The sequence below is a fragment of the Gallinula chloropus genome, assembly GCF_964237585.1.
Source record: "Gallinula chloropus genome assembly, chromosome: 16".
Lineage (NCBI taxonomy): Eukaryota > Metazoa > Chordata > Aves > Gruiformes > Rallidae > Gallinula > Gallinula chloropus.
Window position 1 is genome coordinate 564927 of NC_140101.1, and position 22508 is coordinate 587434.

Below are 22508 nucleotides of genomic sequence, written 5' to 3' on the forward strand. Positions count from 1 at the left end.
AGGACAGGCAAATCCTGCCCCCTGTGCCCAGCCACTCCCCTTCTCCCCAGCACTGAGTTCCTCATCCCCCCATGGCAGCTCTGGCTGCTGCCCTGGGCTTTCCCTGGCTGCACTGGGACCTGCCTCTTCCTGCATTTTCCAGGGCAGGTTTCCCTCCTCTTGGTGCCACCCCTGGTGTGGGAGAAGCCACCAGGCATGTGTGGTGCCTGCTGTGCTCCCTTGGAGGCTGGAAGCCTTTGCCTGGTGCTGTGGGACCGGGGCAGCCGTGGGGTTCACCACGGGGCCCCAGGATGATGCTTGTGAGGAGTTGGATTGAGCTTGAGAAGTGAAAAATAGAGTTTTATTCAGTGCTTGTGCAGTTGGGTCACGTCAAGGCAGCAGCAGCCTGTCCCCTGCCGCGCTGTCTGCAGCAGCAGGAACGGGGGGTGTTGGGGACCCCCCTGCTTTAGGCACCCAGTGACAGGCAGCACGTGGCAGCAGCTGTAAATAGGTGGGCACGATGGACTCAGCTTCCTGCTCACAGCAAGAGGGGATCTGAGCGTCCGAGCAGCACCTGTGAGCACGGCTGAGGTGCCGTGGGTGCTGGGGGAGCCCCTTTGGCTCTGAAAGGTGCTGTGGGGCCTGGGGCTGTGGGTGCTGCAGAGAGAGGAGGGGGCTGCCCCCACCCCCCCGAGCGGGACCCTGCTGTGCCTGGGCAGGGGGGTGAGGGGGCAGGCAGGGTGGGGACATTTCCACTCTGGGGGAAAGATGTGGCAAGTGGCTGCTGCAGGGAGCCCCCAGCCCCTCTCTCCTCTCCCTGCTGCCAGTGCTTCTCTCCCTGCAGCCCCGCAGCTCCGGGCCAGGGTCGGGCTGGGCTCTGGGCTCTGGGCTCTGGGCTCTGGGCTGTGGCTGTCGTCCTTCCGTGCGGCGCTGGGACCATCTTGGGCTAAAGCAAGTGGGGGGCCAGCAAGCTCCCGAGCAGGAGGGCGGGGGGGTTCCGGGGCGGGGGCTGCGGCTCACTGGGGCTGCGGCGCGATGATGACGTTGCGGTAGCCCTTCACCCCCGCCAGCCGGTCGCTCTCGAAGTCCACCACGAGCTTGTGCAGCCCCGCCTGGTGCGGCACGAAATCCATCCTGAACTTGGCCTCTGCGTGGGGCTGCATGGGCTCCTCGCTGGGGGGGGAGGGCAGGGCATCAGTGGGGCAGCCCCACTTCCCTCCCAGCGACCCACACCCCCCCCCCCCCATGCCACAGGGCAGTGCTGGGCACCCGGGACCACCCCCCTCCCCCCCGTTAGGTGGCCAGACACCCCTCCCCAGCGAGGTGTGGGGCAGAGATGCTCCAAGACCCCACGGCCCACAGGGACCAGTTCAGCCCCAGCCCCCCCTGTGCCCATAGCAGAGCCAGACCATGGGGCCACCCTCCCTGGGGGCTCCAGGCTCAAAATCTGCCCTCTCCCCATTCCCAGTGAAGGTAGGAAGGTGTCTCACAGCTCCTTGATCTGCTGCCCAGCGGTGAGCCCAGCGCCCTCCACCACGAACACGCAGCTGTGCAGGGGCACTGCCAGGGGGTTCACCAGGCTGATCTCTGCCACCAGCTTCCGCTTCTGCATTGGCTCCCCTAAAATCTGCAAGCAGGTGGTCTCAGATCCCAACCCAGCACCACCACAGCCGGGGGCCGGGGTCCTCCCCCTGCCCAGGCCTCACAGGCTTGGTCCTGGGCCATGATGCCCAAGTCCCACTGTGGTGGGTGGGGCTGCCCCAGGGCTCAGGTCTCTCAGACCAAGCCCCCAAGGTGATTGCAGGACCCCTTCTATGAACAGGAAACACCACCCCCCTCAACCCCATCTGGGACAGAGCAGCTGAGCTCTTACCCTGATCTTGATCTCCGGGTTCTGGATGTAGACATCCCTGACAGCCACGATGACATCGTTGGTCTGGTGGTCAGTCAGGAGAGCCACCACCTTGATGAGGTTGTCCCGAGTCAGGCTCTCCCCATACTGCTCGTACAGGATACGCAGGGGCACACTCTTCTCTGGAAGGGAAAGCGGAGTAGGGGGGTCAGGGCTTACCCCCTCCCCAGCCCCAGCAGCTTGGTGCTCACGTCTGTCTGGTCTGGATTCCCCAGGAGCTTCTCCAGGCACCTTGCAAGGATGGGGGAGCCTTGGGGAAACCCCTGTTAGGCTGGGGCACTGCAGGTTGGGCAGCCACCATGAGCTGCTAGCTGGAGCACACACAAGGAAGCCTGTACTGGGGGTGTCTTGCCAAGCCCCCTTTCCCAAGAAAATGGGTTCTGTTTAGCTGTCGTCAACCCTCAGCTCAGCAGTGAGCACCCAGCTCAGTGCGGCGGGGAGGGACCCTGCAGCCTGGCCAGGGCTCTGACAGCAGGTGCCAGAAGTGATGCTCAGGGTGTGAGTAGGGGAAGGAGCCACGTGCCAGGGCAGGACCCTGGGGACACCCCTGCACCGTGGCCAAGGGGCTTTGCCAGCCCTCACAGCCGGTGCTGGTGGTGGGAGGCAGCCCGGCCCCCTGGCAGCCGCCCTCGCTCAGCGTTGTTTATCCCAAGGCCCTTTGGGGACTGGGCTGTCTTGTGCTGAGCAGGGAGGGAGGTGAAGGCAGCCAGCTGCAGGGCTGTCCTGGGGATGGAGCCTGCAGAGGCCGTGACTGCTGCAAGCACAGCCTTGGGCAGGACATGAAGTGCTGGAGCATCAGCTGCAGGACAGGGATGGGCTGGTGCTGCTCTGGCTGGGCTCCCCGTGCCGGCACAGAGTGCCCGGCCGCCCTCAAGGCTGCAGCAGGGGCAGTCCTGAGGTCTGTATTCACAGACCCACAGAACATCAGGGGTTGGAAGGGACCTCGAAAGCTCATCTAGTCCAACCCCCTCCCAGAGCAGGGTCACCCAGACTGAATCGCACAGGGACACATCCAGGTGGGTTTGGATGTCTCCAGAGAAGGAGACTCCCCAGCCTCTCCGGGCAGCCTGTCCCAGGGCTCTGTCACCCTCACAGTGACAAAGTTCCTCCTGATATTCCCATGGAACTCGCTCTGCTCCAGCTGCACCCACTGCCCCTTGTCCTGTTGCTGTCATCCCTGAGCAGAGCCTGGCTCCAGCCCTGAGCAGAGCCTGGCTCCAGCCTCCTGCAGCCGCCCTGCAGACCCCCGAGGAGCAGCTGAACTCGGGGACACTGGCTGACCCGGCCCCAGCCCTCGTGACGCAGCCCCTGCTCCCTGCCAGGTCTCTCACCTGCGTAGGGCTCGAGGGTGACGTTCAGCAGGTCCTTCATGCCACACTGGGGCCCGACGGTGCCGTTGTAGCTGGCGGTCCGGGCGCACACCATGAGCCTGCACACCCGCTCCGTGCCGGTGTTGTTGCTGATGATGGTGAAGACGTCGAAGTCGCAGCCGTTGTTTGCGCCGTCCGACAGCTTGATCTTGAGGTGCAGCCCCTCCTCCTCCTCCCTGAGCGAGCGCTGCTCCCGCTCTGCCTTCTCAAACACTTCTCTCTCCCTATCAGACCCTGTGGTGCAGGGAAAGCCAGGGTGTGGGGAGGGGGCAGTGGGAAGGGCACAGTCCCGGCTGCTTTGCCCCGATCCCTCCCGGTGCAGCTGCTGCATTAATCGTTCTCCCACTCCACCTCCCAGCAGTTGACCCTCCCGTTGTGTCTCTGCCCCTGCTGCCGGCCCGTACCCTCTGGGTACTTGTAGGTGTGGGTGATGTCCTCCCTGGTGTCCCTGCCCACGCTCTTGGTGCTGATGTTCTTCCCCACGACAGAGGAGTGGGTGCTCTTCTTCTCCGTCCCGTCCTGGTTCACCACCCAGTACACCACGTCGGCGTTGACCTCGGCGAAGATGAAGGGGATGTCGTACTTCAGCTGCAGGTCACCCTCCTTGATGGCCTTGACAGGGGCCGGCCCGCAGCAGAACACCCCTGCAGAGAGGGGAGCAGCCGTCACTGCCCCGGGTTTGGCCACCGCAGGGGCAAGGTGCGGTTGTGGCGGGGGAGACCCTGTGTGTTGGGGGCGAGGGGTGGGAGGGAGCCCCTGCGTGGGGCACGCTGTACCTTCGCTCTTCTCCTGGGGCGTCGGGTCCAGCGCCTGCCACCCATCGTAGCCGGGTGCCAAGTCTGGACGGGCCATCCAGGACTCCACCCAGCAGTGGAAGTTCCTGCAATGGAAGGCAGGATGCAGGGGGCTCGGGCTGCCCCCCTGGCATCTGCCAGGCCCCAGGGAGGGGCTGGGGAAGGGGCAGATACCGTCCCAGGGGTGGGCGTGCTGGGGTCCCACCCTGCTGCTCACCAGATCATGTCCCTGGAGCGCCGGTTCTCCTCCCCGACCTCGCTCAGGTAGCGGTCGATGACCAGGTTGCCGTTGGTGTCATGGGCTGAGTTGTAGTTGGTCACCACCCGGCTGGGGATGCCCAGGCACCGCATGACTGCAGGGAAGCAGGGGAGGGTGAGCTGGGGGGGTTGTGCAGCCCCAGGTCTCCCATCCCACCACACCCTGGCTTTGCACAGCTCCTGCCCTCCCCTTTCCCCACAAAGAGGGGTCTGGGGACTGATCCCCGGGTTCTTGCCGCTGCCGTGGGGCTCGGCGTGCCGCAGGCGAGGTGGGTGGCACACGCCACTGGCAGCCTGCTCGGTCCTGATACTGCAGCAGAAGAAAGGCTCAGAAGAGGCTTTTGAGGAGTGTGCGGGCAGCAGCACGCTGCAACCTCTTATTTCATCTCCCAGCTGCCTTTTACTGCGAGCAGAGCTCCCTGGGGAACAGGGAGGTAGTTACACCGCTTCAAAGGCTGTAAACTTCTGAGCGGCGCAGAACATCCACTCTGGTTTCCTGCTACTCCTCTCCCTCAGAAAGGCTCTGGTGTGGCTACGACCGATGAACACTCGTGCAGCAGTTCCCTCGTGTGCACACCCCTCAAGGAAGCCAGCCTGAAACCCTTCCCCTCCTGTGCCCAGCCCAGCAGCCTGGGTGGCAGTGGAATTCTTTGGATCTCAGTGGATTAATGACTTTATGGCAAACTTGACCTTCAAGCCGCTTGCCCTGTCCTGCACTGTGCATCCAGCTCCTCCCTCTCTGCCCCGACGGGGAAGAGATGCTAATTGAAAAGCCAGAGCCCTTTCCTATCATCTTTCCCCCCGTTTCCTGACAAATTAGAGTAGCAGAGAGCTCAGCTGCTCAGCAATCACTGCAGGCTGACTGTAACCAACCCCGTGACTCCCTCCTGCCGCAGCACAGGGCGAAGGGCAGGGTGTCAGGGTGGGGATGGAGGGGATGCATGGGTGACCCCGTTCTGAGGGGAAGGGGAGATGGGAGACACTTGCTCTCACCAGTACATGCCACGGCAGCGAAGACCCAGCACTGGCCGTACTTGACTGGCTGGCACCCAAACTTCTTCCACCTCCTGAGAATATCCACGCTCCCAATCCAGGACATCGGGCTCATCCCATCCTCGTAATGGTTGTCCCACCGCCCTGCCAGCACGCCCCGGTCCTCGTCGTTACAGTTCACCTGAGGCACAGGAGGGGCTGTGATGGAGGAACAGCAGAGCACGGGGGCAGGGGGGGCTGGCAGGGGGGGAGAGCCCAAAGGTGCTGCCACCCCATCACCCACCCCACAGCCATGCAGGAAAGGCAAATGCCACCTCTCTGTCACAGCTGGATCTGCAGGGACAGCGGAGGGGTGTTTCCACCCTGGGGGGACATGGGGTGCTGGGAAGCCTGGGGACACCCTACGGGGGGGTGCTGGTGCCGGAGCCCCGCGGACTCACCATGGCGCTCACCACCCTGCCGATGTACACGGGGTCGTTGCGGCGGGAGCAGTCCCGGTTCTGGTCCCTCAGGAATTTGGGGTTTGTGTCCAGCAGCTTGAGGCAGATGGACAAGATGTCCTCCTCGAACTGGAGAGGGGAGGAAAGGTGGGTGAGGTCCCCAGGGTACCGGCAGCTCTTCTGTCCTCCCTCCCTGGGTCACCACGATGCCCTGCCAGCAGAGCTGCCCCACACGTGGGGGGGGTCACACATACCCAGGGTCCCCTCCCTGAGCTGAGTCACATGTCCTGCTTGTGCCACTGTCCTCACACCGGGGCCGGATCCTGCTTCCTGCCCACTGCTGCACAAGGGTCAGCCACAGACCTGACCTCCAGGGAACCCCTACTTCCCATCACTGGCTGCACCCCTGCTCCCACTGCCCTTGCAGTGCCTCGGGGACAGCCCAGAGCCTGGGGTACAGCCAGGGCACCCCCTGCACTGGGGCCCAGCGCGGTCGCAGGGGGCTGCGGCGCAGGGCGCGGGCGCTGCCTTATCGGTGCAGCCGGCACGGCGCCCGGCAGCACGTTATCGAGCACCGGCCCCCAGAGCAGCCTGGCCACCCTGATTAGGAGTTCCCGGCCCCCAGGAGCTGTGCAGGATGCTCCCCTCGCTCCCCCAACGCTTGGAAGGCTGCACGTTCCCCTCTTGGAAATGAGATCTTGGTTGGTTTGTCCCACGGCCACGTGGCCGGGCTGGGTCCTCCCCAGGGTGCTTGGACTGTGGCATGTTTGGGGACACACATCAGCCCCTGGGCCCTGCAGTGCCAGTGTCTGGGCTCAACCCGGGGTCCCAGGGGTGCTGGGGGCCACGTCCCACTCACCTGGCCAAAGTTCCAGGGGACAGAGGTGATGTAGTCACGGGCACCCTGGTAGATGAGCCCCTCCTGGGACAGCACGTACTCGCGGCGCTCGTCCTCTTCTCGGAGGAAGACCGTGTCCTCTGTGGGAACAGGGAGAGATGGGGACAGGGCTCTGCCCTGCATCCCCTGGCCTTGCTCAATGCCCCCTCACTCCCCAGGGATGTGCTGTGCAGGGACTGGGGATGGATCTGGTGGGAAATGAGGGGCTGAAACTGCTCCTGTCTGAAAAGGCTGCTAGAGACTTTCAACCCAGTTTGGTTTGAGCTGATGGGAAATTGTCAGCAGGCTCGTGGTTTTAAGTCCTTTCTCATATCTGTCTTTTTCTCCCTTTTGTTTTATGGAGTTGGGTCTTTTCCCAGGAGGGGAACCCTCCCCAGCAGAAGTGAGCAGTGGGAAGCGGTGGGCTGGCTGGCTGGGAGCGCAGCTGGAGCCATTTCGCTCACACAGCAGTTACTGCTGGGAAGAAATCACTATTTACTGGGAAAGTTTCCACACAAAAACCTCAATATACACAGCCCTGGGGGAGTGAAACTTCCCAAAGCCCCTTATCTCAGCGGAGCTGGCACGGAGCCTTTGGGACTCGGGAAGTGGCCGGTCCCAGCCCAGGTCTGGCCGGGTGGAGCGGGGCAGCCCGAGCTGCTCTGTGGAGCAGAGGAAGGACGTGAGGAGATCAAAATCCCGGCTGTTGTTTTGCCCCAGCTCATTAAACCCTGCGCTGGTGGGGGCAATTAGGGGTAATCAGGGGTTATTAGGGGCAGTCAGGGGGGTTTCCTCCACCCATCACCCACTTGGGAGTTGCTGTAGGGAGCTGCACCAGCACTGCAGAGGTGAGCTCCTGTGGGGCTCTGTGGGGTGGGGGTAGCCCAGGTGGGGGGTCTGGTGTTTGGGGTGCAGCAAAAGGGGTTGTATGTGTTCGGGGGGGGGGGGGGGGGGGAGTGTTGCTTGTGGCTTCAACCTGCTGAAGGGACTGTGTGGAGGCGGATGCAAAGTGGAGACTTGTGCTGAGCCCAGAACTCAGGGCAGAGCTTGGGGTACCTGGGGTCTGTAGTGGGGTGAGACTGGGGGGGCACGCTGGCCTGGCAGGGTGGGGGTGACCTGGGCTCCCCCAGTCTGGGCAAGGTGAAAGCCTTACCTGGGTGCCAGGCGTTAAAGAGCAGGATGAAGTCCCCCATGTGGTAGCTGGAGCCCTGGTAGCCGGTGGAGGTCTCCAGAGTCAGGCTGTAGCGGCCCACGCAGGCGGTGGGAGGGGAGCAGAGCGACACGCAGACAGAGTCCCCATCCTGCTGCTGCACCACAGCACTCCAGCCAGATTCCTCTGGGAAGTCGGTCGCAGCAAAGTGGAACCTGGTTCCCGAAGTCTCGATGGGGCAGGGTCCTGCCGAGAGGGAGCACGTCAGTTCTGGTGCTCCAGGGGTGCTGGGAGCCACATCCTGGGGGGGCTGTGCCAAGGGGAGCTGCCGTGCCCTCTGCGACCCAGGGATGTTCACTGCCTGGGGAAGCCCCCCCCACCCCAGGCAGCTCAGGCGGGTCTCTTGCTGTTTGGGAAGGGGCAGGATGGAGGGACTCATCCCACGGGTGCCCCGGGCTGGGGGAGCGGAGGGGGTGCTCGTCCCAGTGCCGTGTCTGCTCCCCGCTTGGAGCGGAGCTGCCGAGTCCCCACACAGCTCAGCCCTGACGGGGGGCCCTGGCCGAGCGTGGCTGCGAACCCCAGAGCCCCCGGTGCCGGGGGGCTCTTAGCAGGAGCCCCGTGACACGCGCCCGGCCTCAGGCGTTGCTGCCAACAGCCCACAGTTGGCGGTTACATCAGCGGCCGCTGCGCCTGAGCCCGGGACAGGATGATCCCTGCCGGCCCCTCCAAGCACAGGGCTGCATCCAAGCCACCTGCACCCGGCTGGCTCCCAGCACCGCTCCTCCGCGGCGCGGTGACGCCCGGCCCCGGCCAAGCCTGGGGATGCTGTGGTGATGCCAGGGGGGATGCTGTGGGGATGCCAGGGGGGATGCTGTGGGGATGCCAGCGGGGATGCTGTGGGGATGCCAGCGGGGGTGGCAGTGCCGGTGAGCGTGCGGGGCTGGCTGGCAGCGGGTGCAGCGGTGTCACCACAGGCTGCTCTCACAGCCCTGGGCTGGTCCCCTGCCAGTCCTCGCCCGCAGCGTGGGCCGGGCGCCAGGCGACTCACCAAAAATACTCGTGAACTCATGAGAGTGACACAGTTTCTCCTCTCTGTCCTTTCGGTGAGGCCGGGTTGTCCTTTTGGCAGCAGGCAGCCTGGTGCTGCCATGGCGATGGCCAGCCGTGGAAGCCTGCCGCCTCCTCCTCCTCCTCCCTGCGCATCTCCCGGGGCCGGGCGGCTGAGCCAGGCTCTTCCAACACGCCCACTTTAAAAACACGGGCTCTATTTTCACCCAGAGCCATTCAGCTCTTTCCTGCGGGAGGTGGCGTGTGGCCCTGCTGCCTGGGGGGGTCTGGCAGCCCTGCCCTGGCTGCACAGCGGGTGCCTCTGCTCTCTGTCCCTCTTCTCTGGGGCTGCTCTCCAGACAGACGGCAGCGGCTGCCAGCCTGTGCCTTTGCCCCAGGGGGCTGTGCTGGGATAGGGGCTGGAGGGGGCACTTCTGGCTTGCAAAACCAGCCTGGGATTGCCCGGGATGCAGCACGACCTCGTAAAATCCTGGCAGGCTTGAGCCGCGGGTGGGCAGAGCCCTGCCATGGCTGCCTTGGGACTGGGGTGTGATGGGGGAGCCACTGGTTTAGGGTGATGCTGGGGGGTACTGGGTATGTCACTTGTCACCCCGTGGTGGGTTCTGAGCTTTTAGGGGAAAAGAAAAAGGACATTTTGCATCATGAGGAAACCGGGTGGAGTTTCACTTGAGTTCTGGGCTGTTTGAGTCAGCAGGATGCTGCAGCCCCAAAATAACTCTTGCCCAAGAGTTTCCTTTCCCTTCACTCTGAACCAGTGCAGGCCGAGCCCCTGTCTGGTGGCTGCAGCCAGAGGTGGCCCAGGGGTGACATCCCTGTCCCCGCTGCTCTCGGTGGCCTCTCGCCAGGCGCAGCCTTGGAGCGCAGCCACGGGGACCCGCCGGATGCTGCGCCCGGCTCCCCTGTACCGCTCGGAGCGGGACGTGTGGCTGGCTGTGTGCTGGGCAGGCTCAATGGCAGCATTTCCTTTCTCTGGGGCTGGTGATTCCTGAGCAAACCCCCATGCTGGGGATGCCTGAGTGCTGGGGTGGGGGCAGGGGTGACTGGGGTAAAAGACCATCAGCAGAAGTGCTGTGAAACTGAAATGCTTGCTGAAATACTCGCTGTGCTGATGCTTCTGGGAAGGGCAAGAGATTCCCCTGCTGCAACCCAGGCACTTTCCAGTAAGCCAGCAGCTCTGGCACAGCCCTGAGCCCGGCTCCCCCATAGGAACAGGGGTGGCAGCTTTTGGTTTAATTCTTTATCGCTTCCTTTCAGCTCTGGTTACGGAGCCGAGTTCCTACTCTTTCTCTCCATCTTGGTGTAAAAGCCACGCACAGCACCAGCCTCTGCTGGGAGGCGACAGGCAGGGCGACTGTGTGAGGGGGGCGGGTGGCTCAGTGCAGCACCCACACAAGCATGGGGTGAGCCCTGGGGCAGGGGCAGCTCACCCCGTGGCAGGTGCTCAGGCCAGGGGCGCAGCGACACTCACCCGTCTCGACATTGAAGGCGAGTTTGTCCACCCCCTCCTCGTAGGTCCTGCCCGAGAAGCGCAGGGTGATGCTGAAGGGCTGCCCCCGGCGCACCACCAGCTGCTCCCGGCCCATCTCCACCGTGCGGTGCTCCTGGCTGTTGCGCTCACACTGCAGGTCCCATGACTCCAGCACCAGATCTGTAAAGGCAGCAGTGTGTACAGCCATCCCCAGTGCTGGGATGCAGCTGTGCCCTGTGGCTGGAAGGGATTGCCCCTTAGGCTTCTGGACCTTGGAGCTGGGGCTTGGCAGCTCTTTCCCCCAAGCAGCCCTGTCCTCCCTCCCCAGGTGTGCCCAGCACAGCGCTGGGTGCTGAGCCCTGAGCATCCCTCCTGGGTGGCTCTGCGGGCTGGGCTCACATCGCAGGCTGGGACCCTGCTGGGGTGTGGGCAGGGGTCCTGCAGCCAGCCGAGCTCAGCATGGAGTGCTGCCCCCCCGACTGAGCGCTGCGGTGTGCTCTGTGGTACTGTGACAGAGGACAGGCACTGTGTGGTGACAGAGCTGTGCCAGGTGTGCAGCTCGCAGCATCCAGCGCTGGAGCAAAGCCTGGAGCTCACCTCTGCTTTCTGAGAGGTGTGGGACCTGTCGGATGGGGTTTGCTGTCTGTGTGCTCCCACCCCGAACTGGTCCCCCTGAGCCCAGAGTGTGAGGGGTGGTTCTGTGCCTCAGCCAGGCCCAGGGCAGCTCTCTGGGCAGCTTTACCGCTCTGCTGACAGGTTGGGGAGACGGACTGTGAACTCCATAACAAAGACAGTGTCTGGTTCCCCGGCCTCGGGCGCTCTGCTCTGCCCCCGGCCCCGCCGCTGATGCAGGCAGGGCTGCGTGCCCGAGCAGCCAGCGGCCGCATCCCCCCCGCCCCAGGCTGTGCTGCAGCCATGGGATGTCGTTCATCATCGCTCAAGGCCGGTGACCCCTGAATGCTCTGCTGGCGGGCGAGTTCCTCAGCAGAGTAAGCAGAAGTGTTTAGTGCTGAGAGTGAGCTCAGCTCCAGCCCGGGGCTGGGGCCGGTTGTGAGGGGCGATGCTCTGCTCGCTGCCCTTGTGCTGCAGCTCTCCCTGGCTGTGCCCTTCCTGGTGCCTGCGTGCCAGCAGTGGTGGCCACTGAGCTTGAGCTGGTGCCAGGTGTAAATATCTGACCCTGAGCTTGTTGTTCCCTGATGTTGTTCCCATTTAGGAAACCCCTCTCCTGGCTCTCCAGGTGTGGAGATAGCGCTGTGGGCATCCAGGGGTCAGGCTCATCACCCATCCCTCTCTCTGCACTGTGGGAGCTGCTGCAGATAGTTGGGACTGTCCATAAATAAGGTGCAAGGTTTCCCCCGATGGTCCATGGGGACCCTGGAGCAGGGACAGAGCATGGGACGGACCTTTCCCTTCCCACCTCCCTGTCTGTAAGGTGGAGCGTGTGGACCTTGCTGACACTGAACCCAACTTGTTATAAATAAGCGTGTTAGGAGAGCAGGACCGGGGCCCCTCTTGTCCCCATCACCCAGGGCTATTGTCCTCACGGGATTTAGCAAAAAGGGGGCTGTGGCACCGCCGGGGCGTATGGATGCTAGTGGGATCCCAGGCATGGCTGTGCCTGAGGAGGGGCTGCCAGGGCAGCTCAGCTTTGTGATGGGATCTGGCAGTGCCTGTGCCAGCGCCCGATCCCAGGGACCCACGCTGGGATGGCTGCTGCAGTGCTGGGAGCCCGGTGAGCCGGGACAGCTCGGGGGCAGAGCGATGCCATGTCACCCAGAGGGCTGTGTGCCCATCGCTATTGCACAGTCCTGTTTCCTGGGACTTTGGAGACAGGTCTCTTGGGAGGTGGGGGCTGGTTCTGCGCCCTCGTAGGAGTCTGAAAAGCCACCTGCAAGGAGCGATTTCTGAAGGCCAGAGCCAGTCCTTCTGGTTGAGCCTCCAGAAATCCTCCTTAAACCAGCGTGGGACGTGGGCACACGTTCATAGTCCAGCTGTCAGCGCTCCTCTCCAAGAGCACTTAAAGCTTTAAATAGCACCAAACTTGATTCCACAAGTACTGGCGAGGCTCCAGCCAGCGGAGAGCCCTGGAGCTGGGCAGGGACGGAGGGAGCAGACCCTGCACAATCCCACTCTTCCCTTCTCTCTGCTTCCCTCTGCTTTAGTCTTTCCCGCTCCCTCCCGCCCCTCGCTTTGGGTGGGAGCCCATGGAGGTGGCTCTTGCACCAGCTCCCGATGCCTGACGGTGCCACCGCGTGCCGGGTTGGCGGTGCCGGTGGGGAACCTGGGAGCAGCATTCCCCCTGCTCCAGAAACCCGGGATAGCGGTGGGAAGGGATCATCTCGTGCTCTTACCCTCGGCCATGGTGTCCGGTGCCGGTCCGGTGGAGCCGTCCCCGAGCGCCGCCCGCCCGGCCCCGCCGGCCGCGCCGTTTATACCGCGGCGCCGCGCACACCCCCGCGCTCGGGACGGTGGGGGCAAGAACGGGAGAACCCTTCCAGGAAACGGCGTGGCTCCGGTCCCACCTATTTAAACCAACCGAAAGAAAAAAAAAGAGAGAGGAAAAAAGCAAAAGCCGCCCCGGGGGGGGAGGGGATGGGGGGGGGGGGGTCAGCGCCCGCCCAGAAACCCCGCGGATGGCCCCTGTCCCCGCCCGCCCTGCGCGGCCCCCCGAGCCTCCCCCCGGGAGATGCTGCCGGTTAGAGGAGGGAAGAGAAAATAATCAAGGAGTGGGAGGAGAGGGGAGAGGGGCCGTGCGGTTCCCCCCGGGGTACCAGAAGCGTGGCGAATGTTTTCTCCTTATAAAGTTTCCTTCCCCCGTGCCTTATCTCCGTGCCCGGCCATTTCTGGCAGGGAACTGCTCCGGATTGCAGCTGCCAGTCCCCCTTCCCGTCAGTGCATCCCTGGAAATGGAAGGGCTGAAGGGAAACTGCTGGAAACATCACTGTTCCGAGGAAGGGGTGATGGAAAGTTTGCTGTCAGCTCCGGGGCAGCGTGGGGAGGGGGTGTGTGTGGAGCAGGTGATGTAGGAAAAACAGACTGGACAAAGGACACGCTGCTCAGGGTGTCTCAGAAACCGCGGTCACCAGGACAGGGCATCTCAATGGACAGAGCCACGGGGGTGTAGAAAGTGTGCTGATGTCTTGATAGACCGTTTAGAAAAGCAGCTTCAAGGTCTCCCTTCCTTCCTGTGACTGTGTGTCAAATACATAGTATCGAGAAATAGTGTAAACAGACACACAACCTTCTGCAGCTGCACAGGGGGTGGTACAGGTGGTGAGCACACCAAGAGCTCAGGAGAAGCCTGGTGAGCCAGGGGCGGTGGGCTGGCCCCGGTCCCACCGTGGGGGGCACACAGCTGACTGTGCAGCAGAGCTGCCCCGTGTGGCAGAGGGGCCCTGGAGGGGCAGCATCCCCTTCGCTGCGTCCCGCGGACGGGGGGGCCCCATCTCTTTCATCACCAGCTGTGAGGGGGGTGGAGAGGGAGGTTAAAGCCTGTGTAGCAAATCCTCGCTGAGGGAAAGCTGGGGGCAGCTGGTTTTGATGAGAGCCACCCATGTGCTGCCCCACCGCAGGCATGCAGGTGGCAGGGGGGGAACGAACTGTTGCCAAGCACGATGCTGGTGTGGGCACTGCTCTTCTCACCCCTGCAGCAGCTAACCCAGAGCGGTGCCATCCTCATCGCAGGGGGTACACGCAGGTACTGCCTGTGAGTGCTGCCCCGTCAGTGCACCCCTGCCGTTACTGCCACAGGGTCCTGCTTTCCTTGCTCAGACTCAGGAGGAGCCTCTGAAAACATCACCCTCCTCCTCCTCCCAGACCCCTTGGTGTCAGCAGCGTGGGCAGAGCTGGGTTGAGCTGTTCTGGTACAGGGAGGGCTCACTGGGAGTGGGGGTCCAGGGGGCTGCCTGACTCTCTGGGCCCAGGGATGCCCTGCCAAGGCACCATCTCCCCTGCCAAGCTGCTGTGGGGCTGAGGAAGGGCTGGCGTCAGTGGGAGCCCCCAGTCCTGCAGACAGACATCTTTGCCTGCCCGGGTCTGGCCCCGCTCCCGGGGCTGCTTCCTGGGCGCAGATGCCGCAGCATCAGCGGTGACATGTGCCCGTGTGTTTGGTCTCCCTGCCGGTGAGCACAGGGTCTGGCTCTGCCTGCACAAGCCTGCTTTTTGCTTCTTTGCCCTGGGTGAACTTTGGATGCACTCAGCAGCCTAGGGATGTGTTTAATTTGCTCTGGGTGATGTGTGACAAGCAGCCTGTAGTGGCATTGTCTGCCGCAGAGCAACCACAGACAGGCTGCTCCTGCTCAGCGCCGAAGGGAGAGCCGTTTGTTGCCAGGAGGGGTGTTGGTGTGTCTGGGGTGCCCAGGGCCAGGCAAGCTGGGGTGCCTGGTGCTGGTCAGGCTATAGGGACTGGTTTCGGTCTGGTTCTCTGGCCAAGCACAGAGTGGGAACTACGGACAGGGTCTGTCTGTGCTCTGGCACCTCTGTCAGAAGTGGCAGGAGCTGAGTGTCCGTCTGCTCCCCAGGGCTCTCTGGAGAGCCCCAGGCTTGGTCCCAGCATCTCAGCGAGAGGAAACCTCCCTTATTTCCACCTTTAGCACCCACTTCACTCACCACAATGTATCACAGAGGTATCTGTCTGCCCAGGCACTGGAAAATGCTGCACATGGAAGCCCAACCACACTGCTGGCCTTGCTTTTACTCCCCTTGGTAAGACAAGGTTGCATTAAGAGAGTGTTTGAGCTGCTGGATGCCTAAAATAACTCATTTGCTCAAGGTGTTCAGCAGAGGATCGCAGCTTCCCCTGCACCCACCCTGCTCTTGGAGCTGCTTCAAAGCACGCTGGTTTCTTGCCTTCCCAGCCCCGCACAGGCTGAGGCTCTGTTTGCTTTCCTGGGTGTGTGCTGGGCAGGCTGGCAGCCCCCGGCTGCACCCGCACATCCTGACTCAGTCTCTTGTGCAGGCAGATAAACAAGCTCTGAAAAGGGACAGTGTCTTCCTCTGAGTCGCTCTGTTAAGTTGTCAACTGACTTCTAACAGACCTGCCCAGTTCCCCACTTTGCCTCCTGCCCTGGGGCATCCCCCAAAGTGTGGCCCTTGGCAGACCTGGGAGCTGCTGCTTCCCCACAGCCCCCCAAAGCCTGGGAGGCAAAACCTGTCTGGTCCTCACCTTGCACAGCGATCCCAGCAGCCGGAGATCCTTGGCAGGGAGCCCGGCATCGTCCGGTCCCTGCCCCTGGTTTTGTGCTGGGGTGTTGGGTCCGGAAAGGGGGTGGCAGGGCTGGGACACAGCTTCAGGAAAAGGTTAAAGGGTGAGAAAGTGTTTTATGGTCGTGATAACAGGGCTGGCAGGCAGCATTTGTGGGTGACCATAGGGATCCTTGCACGTAGGATGCTGCAGTGATCCCTCACCTGCTGGAGCCGAGCTGAGCTCTGACCTGTGAGCATGGAAAAATACTTCAAAAGCCAGGGGAAAAGTCTCTAACTGCTCTTATCTGGTAGGGATGGAGCTGAGGGCTGGGCAGCGACGGCAGACAGGACCCTAACGTCATCACAGCCTGAGGCGAGGCAGATGGGGAAGCTGCGGTCGGTAACTGCGGCACAGGCAGGGGCAGTACCTGGCTCTGTGATTCGGGGCTTTTGGTCACTGTGGGCAGGTCTGGTGCTGTGCCACTGGTTGAGCAAGACAGGCTCGGTGCTGTGCTGGGGCTCCCATGGCAGAAAGGCTTCGGGAGCCGGCCCAAAGGGGCTGCTGTTGCTCCTGGCCGCGGGCAGTACCGTGGGGGCAGGGGGAGGCTATTGCCTGCCAGGCAGCACAGTGCAGGGAATGCACAGCCTTTCCTTTGGGAGAAGTGGCTTTTCCAAGGAAAAGTGGATTGTTTTTCTGTCTGGCCCCACAGCTAGGTCCAGGGAGCCCAGTGTGTTCCAGTGTCCCAGCCATGGGGCGGCCAGCAGACCTGGTCTCGAGGGCTTGAAACGTCTTCCACTCAAGGCAGGAGGAGGGATGTGCTGGCAGCATCTGATGTGGTGCTGGGCTTTGGATACAGCTCTTGGCACACACTGGGCCAGAGGCTGTTAGCAAGAGGTGCAGAACGCTGACCCGGCGTTGCCTGTGGAGGGGCAAGCCAGCCAGCTGATAACCAGCCTCTCTGGAAAGCCCTGGGACAAGGCTCTCCAACCTGCTTAGAAAGGGGGGCTGAGGAGGAATTCGTTATGTCACCATCTTTATTCTTAGGCCAAGTCTGTGTTTTCATTTAGCAGAATGGAGAAACACAAACCTTTCACGTGGCTCTTGATTTACAGTCACTGAGCTCGGGGAGGGGGGCGAAGGGCTGGAGCAGCGTTCCCCTGCTGTGCCGCCCTTTGGGAGGGGGCTTCCCTGGCAGGGCAGGGCTCCCCCAGGATGGGGCAGCCCCTTCCTGCTGCCCAGGACCTGCAGGTGAGCAGCAGCAGCGTGTGCAGGGGTGATTCACCCTCGGGCACTGACCAGCCTGTCCGAGGGACAGCCGGGCCCTTGGAAAGGCTGGAGAGGGCGGGAGAGCGGATCACCAGCAGGAGGGTGGACACGAATCCACTGCTGGGCAGCCACGACCTGGGACACAGTGTTGTGCAACCTGAGCTGGCTGAACCTGGCAGGAGCTGAATTCCTGTCTCCTGGTGTCATTTCCCAGCAGCGTGCTGGAAACCCCCCAGCCCTCCTGCCCTCAGGGCACTGGTTCCCTCAGGTGCCTCTCCCCTGTAATTCTCCTCTGTCCTCATTGCAAACAGGCTCTGAGGGGGTCTGTGGAAGGAAGTCAGGTGCTTGCACGCTCTGGTTGTGGCTCTGGTGTGTAGCGTGCCTGGGCTCCTCTGAGCATGTGTGTCCAGACTCCATTCCTGAAGCTGTGTGATTCCCAGGAGTGGCACATGAGCAATGTGCTTCCCCATGCAGGGGAGGGTCACCTGAGGTTCCCAGGGTGGGCATCCATGGGCTGCTGGGTGAGAACACTCGTGTTTTCCCACAGATCCTCAGGACGGGGCCCAGCTGGGATGCTGGGAAGCAGCCGGGCTGGCCTTGCCCAGGCTGCTCAGACCAGACCAGTGTTACGTTTGGCCCTCAGAGTTCAACCCTCTGGTGTTACCTTTCACCTTTCCTGCTTTCCTTTGGTGTCGCTTCTTTCTTTGTTTTTAACTTTTCTATGGCCACCCCACAGCACCAGCCACCTCTGCTGGGCAGACCCAAGTCGGCTCTGTTGGAGCAGGAGCTGCTCGGGGACACCTCTGCCTGCTGCTGCCAAGCCCCTGGGGAAGCCAAGGCTGGTGCTGCGTGGCTTTGTGTGTAGTTCAGCTTCACCTTGCATTAAGGGCTCTCTCGGTGTTTACCTGCTGAAACCAGACCCAGTGTGACCCCCCAGGAGGGCAGATCCAGGCATGACCGCGTTTCCGCTGCGGCACGGGCCAAGTTCCTGTCCTGTGCTTCAGATGCCGCAGGCGGTTGTAACAGGGAAGGGCCTGTGGCAGCTCGGCTGGCACCAGAGCTGCTGGGGATCCCATCTGGGGGGGCTGTGTTGTCCCACTTGCGGTTGTCCCTGTGCCTCTGCCTTGCCACCCATCCCCTTCGCCTCCTCCCTTGCCTGCTCGGGACGGGCACAGCCGCTGCTCTGCCCGCTCCTTCGTTCCTCTTGCCCTGTCTCGCTGCGGTTGATAACTCAGTGTCCCTCCTGCCCTCACAGTCTGCAGGGCAGGGCCTGACAGGAATCTGGCAGAGAGGAGGAAGAGGCAGAGGAAGAGTGCAGTTGCTGACCTCAGCCAGAGCTCTTTGCTCAGTGTGGCCCCGGGGGCACGGAGGGCAGTCGCCTCCCACAGTCGCATCCCTGCCTGACCCACGCCTGATCTCTGTTTCCAGACTGGCTTTGTTTTCGTGCACATCTAACATTTACCACCTTGTTTCCTTTGGAAACACGTATTTCCCCAGTCTTTGTGGGAGCTCCTGGCCATGGGCTGGGCTGGCCACGGTGCCCCAGCACTGCCAGTCCCTTGCTAGCTTGGCCTTACTGGACAACCACCCCCACCCCCGGCCCGTGGGAAGGAGACATTGATTAACTCCTGCACTTGCCTGTCTGGAAAAGGTTACGGCTTAATTGGTCGGCCTTGGAGTCATAAATCGCGTGCTGAAGGGTCAGGAGAGATCAGAACAGTTTTTGCAGAATATTGCAAAAACCAGGTTTTGGTAGGAGGTATCCAGCTGTGCCCACCCAGACGTGGGGCTGAGGGCAGCTGCGAGCCCCGGGCTCCTCCAAAGGAAACTATTCACCCCCCAGCCAGGGGCCGGATATTCTCCCTTCTGTTATCAGTTAATCTCAGGATTTGCAAATAGACTTTTTTTTTCTTTTAAACTTTTTTTTTTAAAAAAACAACAGGAAAGCCATTGTTTGCTTTATAGAGAAGAATCTGAGTTCCATCTGGTTTGGAAGAGGATTCTGGTTCTCTATGGGAAGTGCTACCCCCCACCCCCACCCCCACCCCACCCCTCCCAACCTAAAAACTAATATTTACCAAGTCCCAACATTTTCCTAGCCTGGGCAGGCAGTGCAGGAGGGAGAAGGTTGTTTTTTTCCAGCAAGGCAGAGGAGAACAGGCTGATGGCAACACCTTCCCACCCCAGGGATGCTCTGAGCACTGGCCCAGCTCAGAGGTCCCTGCCAGCCTGGGGATGCCCCATTCCCCAGGGACCCAGCGTGTGCCTGGCCGATGCTCCGAGTGGGCAGGGAACGGCACTGCAGATGTGAAGCATTTATTATTCATGGCACTAATTATTTCTTCCCTGATTCTCCCCAGCAATTTATTGAGGAATTAGGATGTTAATATGAGGAATCGCCAAACCACACTGCAGACATCCCTATTACTGCTGCTGTTGCTCAAAAATGGTAAGTTAGAAAATGTCCCCAAGTCCCTGTGTGTGTGTCCCAGCCCTGGCTCGGCACCACCAGAGCCCCATCTCAACATGCAGCCAAAGAGGGGCTCAGTATGGCCCCGGGGAACCATCCTGCTGTGGGACTGGTGCCTCTCAGTCTGTGTCTCGACTCTTCCAGAATTTTCTTTGCCTGAGCTTGTTTTTTAAACCTCGCATCCAGGTTCTCCTGGATTTTCCTCCAGTTCCTCACAGCCTCTGGGGCAGCCTGTCCCCTCACAGCCTGTCTGGGAGCCGAGACCCGGCTGGCGTGGTCAGAGCGAGGTCTCGGTCTGCAGAACCTGGCAGCCTGCTGGGATGGGGTGAGGGGCTGCTCCCCTGCACAGCCTGCATCCCAGAGCCAGAATCTCTCCAGGCAAGGTCAGGGGATGCTGTGACACAGAACCTGGCTTTGCTCCATGTGTGGTGATGCTGAGGAACAGCAGCACTGACCTGAGGGCTTTTTCAAAGGGCTCCTGGGAAACCGGCTATTCGAATATGAGCAAAATACATGGGAAATGGTGAGTAACTCTTTCATCTGAATGTGGAAGCTAAACTAGCTGTTGCCTTGCCCCAGTTATGTAGAGAGGCAACTTTCCCACACAGGGCTGGGAAGCCCGAGGCTCTGTCCCCACCACTTCTACCCTTCGGTGATCTGGAGCATTGCAGCCTCTGCCCTCCTGTCGCCCCTGGAAGTGGTGCATGAGAACAGCAAAACGTGAAACATCAGCTGGGGCACTGGAGGTGTTATTCCTATAAACAAGCAAAGCACTTTGGAATCGATATGGAGTTTTACTCACAGCCACCAGAGAGATTTAATCTCCTGAATGATACGATGGGATAAACGAGATCCCAGCCTGGCTGCCGCGCCGTGTACCAGCAGCTATCTGTCCGCAGCCGTGCTGAGCAGCTCCCAGAATTAATTAGAATAATCAATCCCCAGAATGACAAAAGTATCGATTTGCAGTTTTGTCTCCTCACAGCCTGGCAGTGCTGTGGCTCTGGGAGCATTGCAGGGCGATAAAAAGCAGCCTCAGCTGGGGACGGGAGATGCTTTCCTGGTGGCAGCGAGGGGTTCATGTGCAGCCATGGCATCACCCCAACGCTTCCATGCAGTGCTGTTTCACTAACAATATTCTCATCCCTCTTCCCCTCACCTGTTCAGTTTGCACAGCGGTTTGTTGTTAATATCTGGATATTTACTGCTTTCCTGGGCACGGTGAGAAAGCAGGAGCTGCAGGGAGGTGACCCATTGACGCAGGCAGCTGCCTGGGTTTTGGGCAGCTTGGCCCCAGATGTCCCTGCCAGCCCTTGCTGGGCATGGAGCTGCCTTGTTGTGCCACGGGACACCCCTGTCCAGGAGCTGGCGTGCCTCTGGCAGCAGTGGTGGGAGCAGTGCTCATCACCAGCATGTGGTCTGCCTTTCCTGAGGGATGTAACACGGACAGTGTGTCCAGCCTGTCAGGGCACCAGGCACAAGCCTCAGGTGGGGTGAGAGAGCTGTGCTGGCTGCGTGTCGGTAACAGGGACCACCAGAGCTTCTGTGAAGTGCCAGGCAAAGATCAGTATCCAGAGAGGATGCTGCAGAGGCGAGTGTGTGCTGATACAACAGATCAGCTCTCAATAGAGCAGAAAATTGTGTGAGGGAACTGCTGGGCTGGGCTTTAAATGCTTTTGGAGGTAGAAGAGACTTTTGGCTCTTGTGATGGGGGCACCATCCAGGTGGGCATGGCTTTTGCCAGCTGGGTGCTGGGGACTAGGGAGGGGGCATGCTCAGCTGGCTGGTGTGGGGACAGTGGGCTCTGGGTGGCTCACAGGAAGCACGTCTGTCTGCTCCTTCTCTGGATTTATGCACCACCTCATCTCTGCAGCACGGGGGTTTCTGAAGCCCCTTGGACTCGGTGCAGGGCTGGGTGGTTGGCCATGGGGCAGCTGTTGTTACGTGAAGAAATAGGAAGAGTGGCCTGGCTGGGGTGACCTCAGTGACATTCAGGACGTGGCTTAGATGGAGAATGCAGCAAAGCTGGCTGGGTTCACCCAGGATGGGTCATGCACACGTCCCCCAGTGTCTCCCCACAGTAATTACTTTTAAGCCAGAGGGAACTGGGCAGGCCTCTGCTAGCAGGACCCTGGTGAAGCGGGGTAGAAGTGCTACTCGGGAAATTAGTGCCTGAGCTGGTGAGGATGGAGTTTGGAAGAACTGAAAGAGCAGACAGTGGTTAGGACTGGGAGCTGAAGGGCCAGGCGGGAGGTCCCAGGGCCGTGCCGGGGGAGCAGGCTGGGGTCCGTCTTCATTACCACTGCCATTAATGACCTGGGCAGGAGGAATGTGGCCTTTGGAGAGGTCAGTGGGGTTTGGCTTGGGGATTTGGCAAAAACAAGGCTGAGAGGGGTGTGAGTGATGCTCACAAACACTGGGATGGGCAAGTGCCCTTTGCTGAGACACAGCGCCGTGCGGGGCCGTGAGGCATGACCACGCCGTGGCTGGGAGGAGGAGGAGGCTGTTTTTCTGGAGTGGCCTCTGTGTGAGATGTTGCTGTTTCTATGATGTCTCTTGATTAGCTCATGATGCCACTGCCTGGGGTGTCGGGCGGTGCAGCACCCTGGCCCGGACAGCCCGTCCCCTGCCTGGTCTCGCCTACTCCCGGGTGCCCAAACAGGCGGTGTGGCTCGGGGGGACGCACCCCTGGAGATGGGATCCCCAGGGACCCCAGGCTGTTTCAGACAGCAGACTGCAAGGTTGCACCCAGCTCGGCTGGATCGCTGAAGCTTTGGGACAACACGTTCCCAGCAAGCCAGGGGGCTGGGCAGGGTGACACCACCCACACCCGTGCACTGCGGGGACAGGAGGGGAGTGAGAGCTGGAGGCAGAGGCAGTTCTTCCAACCCAAAAGGACAGAGAGAGAGACTCGGGCTGTGAATGGCTCATTCTGCTGGGCAGGGCACAAGAGGGATGAGCCCGAGAGGTTTGAGCAGGACCATCCTGCCAGCAGCAAGATGCTGGTGCTGGGCAGGAGAGCCAGGCTGTGACCAGGGCCCATGCAGGGGGCACGGAGGGCTTTGTGGTGGCACCAGCTGCCCGTTGGCACTGGGCTGGGGCAGCACTGGAGAGCCCGGGTGAGCAGGCTGGCGCCTGGCTCTTGGCAGGACGTGGCTTTTCATTCTGCTCAACAAGGACCACACCAGGCTCATATCTTCAGGTTTATTAATAACATTAATCCCATGTTAACGAGCGCACACCAGCAAAGTGTTTGTTGCTCAGCCAGGGCAGCGGCA

General features: G+C 61.5%; 1 protein-coding gene across 1 annotated transcript; it reads right to left on the reverse strand.

Annotated features, from left to right (window-relative positions):
• Positions 1–307: 307 nt before the first annotated feature.
• On the reverse strand, positions 308–12717 carry TGM2 (transglutaminase 2). The gene is made up of 13 exons (XM_084271748.1): positions 12661–12717; positions 10310–10489; positions 7777–8019; positions 6606–6724; positions 5747–5875; positions 5307–5487; positions 4273–4408; positions 4038–4141; positions 3666–3905; positions 3223–3495; positions 1853–2013; positions 1470–1606; positions 308–1152 (listed from the first exon to the last, which is right to left on the reverse strand). Exons 1-13 carry the CDS (start codon positions 12668–12670, stop codon positions 996–998), a joined length of 2070 nt encoding a protein of 689 aa, XP_084127874.1. The 5' UTR covers positions 12671–12717; the 3' UTR covers positions 308–995.
• Between the last annotated feature and the right edge of the window lie 9791 nt (positions 12718–22508).

Bases quoted from the DNA above. Each gene is read 5' to 3' on its own strand.
- TGM2 (XM_084271748.1), bottom strand. The intron at 3,906-4,037 runs GTACAGCGTGCC...CCCTCTCTGCAG, and splicing joins GCCCCAGGAGAAGAGCGAAG to GGGTGTTCTGCTGCGGGCCG. The intron at 1,607-1,852 runs GTAAGAGCTCAG...ACCTGCTTGCAG, and splicing joins ACCCGGAGATCAAGATCAGG to ATTTTAGGGGAGCCAATGCA.